The 7,876-nt window shown below is 30.2% G+C and overlaps 1 protein-coding gene across 1 annotated transcript; it reads left to right on the top strand.

Annotated features, from left to right (window-relative positions):
- The first annotated feature begins 347 nt into the window (after nt 1–347).
- LOC102623529 (WAT1-related protein At1g68170-like) lies at nt 348–7,400 on the top strand. The gene is made up of 8 exons (XM_052441099.1): nt 348–462; nt 4,088–4,295; nt 4,392–4,454; nt 5,621–5,737; nt 5,804–6,053; nt 6,134–6,292; nt 6,417–6,568; nt 7,196–7,400. Exons 1-8 carry the CDS (start codon nt 348–350, stop codon nt 7,398–7,400), a joined length of 1,269 nt encoding a protein of 422 aa, XP_052297059.1.
- The last annotated feature ends 476 nt before the right edge of the window (nt 7,401–7,876 follow it).

Below are 7,876 nucleotides of genomic sequence, written 5' to 3'. Positions count from 1 at the left end.
GATTGGATTGAAAAATTATAATCCGCAAAATCATGGATCGGATATGGATTGATGCCCAATCCGTAAAATCCGATCCGCGAACACCCCTACGAGAAGATATACCAGGAGAGTAATGGAAACTTTTTAAGTTTAATTGAAATGATTGCAGAACATATACATCGTATTGAAAATGGTGAAATTCATAATCATTACCTTGGGCATAACATACAAAATGAATTGATACAAATGTTAGGAGTGGAAGTAAAAAATTCAATAATTAAGAATATTACAGAAGCAAAATATTTCTCAGTTATACTTGATTGTATTCCAGATGCAAGCCACCAAGAACAAATGTCTATTGTATTGAGATGTGTAGATATTTCAATGGATCCAGTGGAAAAGGCCTTTTTAATGAACTCATAGACGCCATAAAAACTCTTGAACTTGACATTGATGATGTAAGAGGACAAGGATATGATAATGGTTTGTACAAAAAAGATTACTAGAAATTAATCCTAGAGCATTTTATACATCATGTGGTTGTCATAGTCTTAATTTAGTGCTTTGTGATATGGCTAATTCTTGTTCTAGAGCTAGTTCATTTTTTGGAGTTGTACAACGCATTTATTCATTATTTTCTTCTTCAACAAAGCGATGGAAAATTTTGCAAGAACATGTACCCAATTTGACTGCTAAATCATTGTCACAAACACGTTGGGAAAGTCGAATTGAAAGTGTAAAAGCAATTAGATTTCAAGCTCCACAAATAAGAGATGCATTACTTGAATTAGTTGAAATAAGTGAAGATTATAAAATAAAGAGTGAAGCTAAGTGTCTAGCAACATATGAATTAGAAAATTTTGAATTCTTGCTAGGTATGGTTATTTGGTATGATATATTATTTTCTATTAATTCGGTGAGTACGAACTTGCAAAAAGAAGATATGCATATTGATATTGCCATAGATCAACTTAAAGGACTTATTTCTTTTTTTGAAAACTTTAGAAAAAATGGATTGGTGTCTGCTATGATTTCAACTAAAGAAATTGCTTGTGCAATGGAAATTGAACCTAAATTTAATGAGAAAAGAGTGATCCGTAGGAAAAGAAATTTTGATGAAAAAAATGTTGATTCTTTTAGAATTATTATTTTATATACATAGTAGATCAAGCTATTTCATCAATTAGGAGTAGATTTGAACAATTTCAAATGTATGAGAATATGTTTGGATTTTTGTTTAATTTCACAAAATAAAAATATTTAAGAGATGATGTTTTAAAAACTTGTTGTGTTAATCTTGAAAATGCTTTAAAACATGGTATGTTTTCTGATGTAGATGGTTTAGATTTGTTTTCTGAGCTAAAAGTTTTAAAAGAAATTTTTCAAGGTGAAAATAATTCTCCATTTGAAGTGCTTAATTATTTAAAAAGAGTTGATTCTTTTCCAAATGCATTTATTGCCTATAGAATATTATTAACAATACCGGTAACTGTTGCTTCTGCAGAAAGAAGTTTTTCAAAATTAAAACTGATAAAAAATTATTTTAGATCAACCATGTCTATTGAGAAAGATTAAATGGATTAGCTATATTATCTATTGAGAAAGATATATTAGCAAAATTAGAATACAAAAATTTGATTAATAAATTTGCATCTCATAAAGCTAGAAAAATTGATTTTAAATAATTTTGTTTTCGTATAATTCATTCATATATATTTTTTCTTCAATTTTTTGTAGGAGGCCTAATTTTAACAACTCGCCTAAGGCCCCGATTTTGATTGAGCCGGCCCTATCACTGAACACGGACTCCCCATGTTTAGCCATGGGTTAAGCATCTATATGCATTTAGTATAGGTGCGATCGTTATTGCCTCGTTGAAATGCCTTTAAACAAGTGATGTGATGACACCTTACATGCTTAGTGACATTTCTGAGAATGCATCTGGGTGACGTTGAGATCACACAAATCTTGTGTATGCCGAGCAAGCACATAGTAGTGTGTCGAAAAATAAGACAAATGCTCGGGTGCCTTTATTGGTGTGGTGCTAGTGCGAACGTGAACGTGATTTCAATATCTTGCATAAGTTATTATTTTTAATATTTCATGGAGATGAGGCATCTTATATGGGCAAAGAGCTTGGGCTAACATTGCTCGACTTGTATGTGATTCTGAAGAGACATGCTAAGAAGGCCTTCTACTTCATTTCATGAGAAAAATTCAATATTATTGATTAACAAATCCAAGTCACCTCTTAAACCACAAATTCTTCTCATTCCGACTTGACATGTTTATTTATATGCCGATGTGTTATTGATGTGTTATCTTAATAATTTCTTGATCCAAAAAAAATTACTCGAACAGAAAAAAATAAAGAAATGAAGACAAATCCCAAAAGTGCAAGAATAACCTTATGCGCCCCTCTCGTTTTCATTACAATGACCATGCATATGTATATAATAAAATTGTACCAAGCCATCTTTTAGGTGCTTTTCACGTAGAGGAACAAAATCACGTTTCATGAGGTGGAGAATCCAAAAATCCATAACACTAACACCAACAAAGTTTTCGAAAACAAAAATTAGCAATTAATTAATTTATTATGATTGAAAGGTTTCTAACTTTTATGCATAATATCCAGGCCAAACTTTTTTTTTCATGAGTATTTTATGTCCAATTATTTTTATAAGGGTGGGACAATTTTTACTCTAAAAATAATTTTAAACACTCATAGTTTATAAAATTTTATATTAGTATAATATCCTTAAGTAAATTTACTGTCAAGGATAATACTATGATTACTAAATAAAACTTTTACTCACCCATTCACCATGCTCATTCAACTACCTGCCTCGTAAATCATTTTATTTATTTATTTTTTTTTTTGGGCGCAATCTCAACAATACTCCCTAAACTCTTAAAAAACGAAAAAAAAAAATTGACTTCGCAATTTCAATTATGCAATGAGCACATAAGTGAATAATATTATAAGGAGAAATTATATACTATAAAGTTTGGTATAAAAGTTGTGGATTAATCATCCTTAAGACTGATTTTTATTTTATATTTTCAATTTGTCACAACATTGATTTTTTTTTTTTTTTTTGAGAAGAATTCAACATTGATTTTGGTTCTTCCATTTTGGTCAAATTGATCATGCTGTTGTATTTATTATTTGAGTAGAAAAAATAGCCAATATGTTGAATTCTTTGAAAAATCATCTATACAAGAGTAGTTGATTATTAAATCTTGACAAAATTGATGAAACATTAATGTAAAGTAGATACATCTCATAATGTTTAATTATGAGATATATCTACTTTACAATAACAGGAGAAATAGAATAAAATTTTCATCTCATGATGTTTAACTATATATGATCTATCTATGATATATAGCAGGTATTGTTTTGATGAATATTTTGTTCAAGATGGTATTGGCAAAGTGAAAATTATAATCAAAAGATGGAGACAGAGGGGTAGATTGTGATGAGACAGTACAGAGAGAATCGTTCTAGGAAAGAACTTGAACCCAAAAAAAAACAAGTAATATTATTTTCAGTAAATGAATAAGAACATTTAGTGACGAGGATACAATTTAGCGCTATTTCGAAATTTACAGGAGTGTTTCGAGTAATTTTCTAATTTCAAAAATTTTTTATATGAATCTTAGGTAATAAAGTTTTCAAAGTATATTTTAGAGTGTAAATGATTTCACTCTTTTCATAAGAGAGTATTTAATATTATATCTATATAATTTAAATATTTTAGTAACAATATTGTGATAACCTAGATAGCCATTTTAAAATCAATAAATTCGTAATCAGATTTTTCAAGATCACTTACATTAAAAATTTACTAAAACAAGCAAAAAATTTACTGTAGGCTCACTCGCCAGTTGCCACTATCAATTCAACATGCAGCCATGCATGAACCACGTGTGTCGAAACTACGTAATTGCTTACTTTTGTAGAAAAAAACTGTCTATAATTATAAATGTATCAAATTGAACAATCACAGCAAAACAAATTAACCATCTCTCTCTTATTCGCATTCTCATTTTCTCCTCAAAATTAATGTTATTAATGCTTTTTTGTTGAGCTATTCGATAGAGATGATGGTGAAGTGGGGACAGATATGTAATTTGATACATGGGTTGAAGCCAGTGTTGATGATGGTGGTAGCTTCTGCAGCATTTGCGGGGGTTAATATCTTCTATAAATTAGCAGCTAATGATGGAATGAGCTTAAGAGTCATCATTGCCTATAGATTAATTTTTGCCTCTGCTTTTACTGTTCCTGTTGCACTTCTACTTGAAAGGTCAATCTGGTACATTCGATTATTAATTTATAGTAGAAATTGACATATGTGATGAGATGGACTCTATTGATTGTGAATTATTTAATTATTTTGCAGGAATTGCATACCAAAACTGAATTTTAAGATGCTTTTTCTAGCTTTTCTTTCTGGGTTGTGTGGGTAAGTTGATTTAAAATTAAGTGGGCATATTTCTACCCTACAGTTTGTGTAAATCAACCCATTTTTAAAATTACTAGAAAAATTCACATTATTTTTCAAAATTCAAAATGATTTTTTTAACAATTAGTTATTTAGATCCTTGTTCTTCACATAAGTTCTTGGCCATTATTAATCAGTAATGTTGCATAACATAATTTTAATTTTACTATTTTATCCTTTTGTAACCATACGTTTAAACAGTTAATAAGGATTTAATTGACAAATTATTCAATTTTTCTTTATTTAAAATTAATAAAAATAAATATTTTATAATTATTTTGTTTTGAGGTAGAATGGGTTTACACAATTTGAGAGGTCGAAATGCTTATAAATTAGGAAAAAAGATACTAATACCCCAAGGTTTAGTGAAATAGTCAAAGATACTCTCATGTTTTCAATAATAGTCACACAAACCTCTTTTGGGGCAAACAAATTACTCTTTTGGATAAATCTTGGGAGTTTTATTCGAGTTTGTGATTACTTTTGAACATAAAAATGAATTCATGTGTACAAAAAATGATCTGCATGACTATTTGTAAACATAAAGGGGATCTCTATAGTTGCGGATCCAGACACTTAAAAATTAGAAGGTCTTAGTTTAAAGAATTCTAATTTAAATTGAGATAATTTTTTTACTGGTCACTTAAACACATTTAAAGTCTAAAAAAAAAACTCACATTCTATTAGTTTCTTTTAAATTTTTTAAAAAATGATAGTAATAAAATGTGTTATTTTTAAATGCTAAAACTGAATGTGGCCACATTTGTGAAGTATCTTTTTTCTAAGTAATCTGTACAAAATATCTAAAAAAATGAAATTATACAACTATTGAGATTTAAACCAAGTCTTTAAAACCACTAAATTGCAATTTTACTACTAAAGTACAAGTATTTTATTATATATAAAATGTCCTCAAATTATTTTTATTTAACTCATTTAGAAGGGACTTAGGACACATTTAAAAGAAAAAATAATAGCTTAGAAGGGGTTGAAGCCCCTCCATACATATTTGTTTCTTAAAAGCAATCTATGTGACTACATTTAAAAGCAAAGGAGTTTTGGTAATCATTTCTTCAAATTAGGGGATTTAGTATTCTTTTCCTAAATATTATATACATATGTTGCAGGGGATCGTTGTGTCAAAATTTGTTCGTAGAGAGCTTGGTCTTAACCTCGGCAACATTTACTAGTGCCATGTTTAATCTTGTTCCAGCTGTGACCTTCGTTTTGGCTACCTCTATTGGGTACTTATTATAAAATTACAAAATAATTAATAATAACCACTTGATGATTTTGATGATTTATCACAGATCAGAGAAACTTGGTATAAGGACAAGGGCTGGTAAGGCAAAAGTGTTGGGTACATTAATTGGAATAATTGGGGCAATGCTGCTCACTCTTTACAAAGGTGTTGAGATAAAGATCTGGTCAACACATGTTGACCTTCTTCACCATGCTGGCGTCCGCCACATGGCGTCTTCTAATGCCGGTAAACGCCTCATTGGCTCGTTATTGACTCTGGGTAGTTGCTTGTCTTATGCTTTGTGGTTGATCGTTCAGGTAAATACAGATAATGAATTTATATGTATATGTATAATTAATTAATTTGGTTAATATTTTTTTTTATAATTTTTGTATAGGCTAAAATTAGTAAAGAATATCCATGTCAACACTCGAATGCAGCTTTGATGTGTGTGATGGGAGCAATTCAAGCCGTTGTTTTTGCCCTCTGCATGGAAAAGGATTCGGATCAATGGAAATTGGGCTGGAACATTAGACTTCTTACTGTAGCATATTCGGTACATGCTAAAACAATATTTCTTATCCATTTTAATTTAATTTCATCGAAATTGACTCTTTAATGCCATTATAAATAAGTTTCTATAATGAAATTATACGTGACAAAATGCCATATTGTTACAGGGAATCGTGGGTTCAGGTTTGATGGTGACAATGACATCATGGTGTGTACACATAAGAGGCCCTCTTTTTGTATCTGTTTTTACGCCTTTGTCCGTTGTCGCTGTAGCCGTGGCCGCATCTTTAATTCTCGATGAGAAGCTACACTTGGGCAGGTATAAATTTTGTGTGTATTTATATAGAAACATTCTAGTCCAAAATCTTAAATTTTGTTAAAGTTTAGAAAAGTTTTTTAAACCGTGTGGTTTAATAGTATCGTGAAAGTTATTAAAGTATATAGTTTAGTAGAATAATGGCATAATACTATACGCTACATAGGTTAAATAATTTTTCCAAACTTTAATAAAGTTCAGGATTGTGGATCAGATCGAAACTATGTATCTATATATAACTAATTTAAAAGTTCATCTTAGGTACAGACATTTGCAGATATAAAGTGTTAACACACCTTTTACATCTGTGTAAAAGTGTTGATTCGCTCTTAACATCAATGTAAAGAATCTTTTCACAATTGCAAATATCTTTACCAAGTCATCTAAGCATTTCCAATTAACTTAATGTAAAATTAATTAAAACAATTTATTAATTTTAAAGTTCATTTCAAGTGCCGATGTTTGCACCTTATAAAGTGCTGAGTCACCCTTTACATCAGTATTAAAGTCTTGATTCGCTCTTGACATCATTATAAAGAATCTTTTGATCGTTGTAAATATTTTTTACGAAGTGTGAATATCGGCAGGCAAGTATTTCTAATTAATTTAATACGAATTTTATTATTTCAGTGTACTAGGAGCAACATTGATCGTGTGCGGACTTTATGCGGTTTTATGGGGTAAAGGAAAGGAGATGAAGAAGCAAAGTCAGCTAGTGCCAGCTGCTAACACCTCTAAAGAATCTGAATCTATTGAAATTTCTATTACTTCTCCAAATGAAGAAATAAAGGAACTAAATGATAGCCGGAAAGGAGATCAAGTTTTACCAAATTAAAGAAAATGAAGAAAATGGCCTAATGCGTGCAAAAATTAGAAAAGATGAAAATAATAGAGGATGGATAAAAGAGACATGAAGCAATTTCTATGTATTGCTGATATGCTCAATTTAGAAATGAATGTATTGACATAGCTGTCGTAAAAGAACTTGCCCCCCCCCCCCCCCCCCCCGGCGAAGGGACTGTACTGATGCTGTCTAATCCTTATCCTTGACTTATTTTTAGCCTTTTATGGAGAAAGTGTCTATGTTGATATTAGTGATTGATTTTCAGCGATTAATAGTTTGATACCTACAAATTGCGATAGATTTGGTCGTATCTTGTTGGTTTTCATTTCCATATGAAGTAACGTCATCATAATTATGTTATCATGTGGAAGAGAATTTACAAACAAAATGGCCCCCTTTTTTTTAAGCGATCTGCCAGTGAGGTTTTTTTTTTTAATTACATGAGATTATTTTTCAAATTACAACTC

Source organism: Citrus sinensis, chromosome 5, assembly GCF_022201045.2.
Source record: "Citrus sinensis cultivar Valencia sweet orange chromosome 5, DVS_A1.0, whole genome shotgun sequence".
Taxonomy (NCBI): Eukaryota; Viridiplantae; Streptophyta; class Magnoliopsida; order Sapindales; family Rutaceae; genus Citrus; species Citrus sinensis.
The sequence above is the reverse complement of the archived record's forward strand: the minus strand, read 5'-3'. Positions and strand labels throughout refer to the sequence as shown.

Coding starts and splice junctions, on each gene's coding strand:
- LOC102623529 (XM_052441099.1), top strand. CDS start 348: ATGTGTAGATATTTCAATGGATCCAGTGGAAAAGGCCTTTTTAATGAA. Junction 463..4,087: donor AGGACAAGGATATGATAATG/GTTTGTACAAAA, acceptor GCTATTCGATAG/AGATGATGGTGAAGTGGGGA. Junction 6,293..6,416: donor TTCTTACTGTAGCATATTCG/GTACATGCTAAA, acceptor ATATTGTTACAG/GGAATCGTGGGTTCAGGTTT.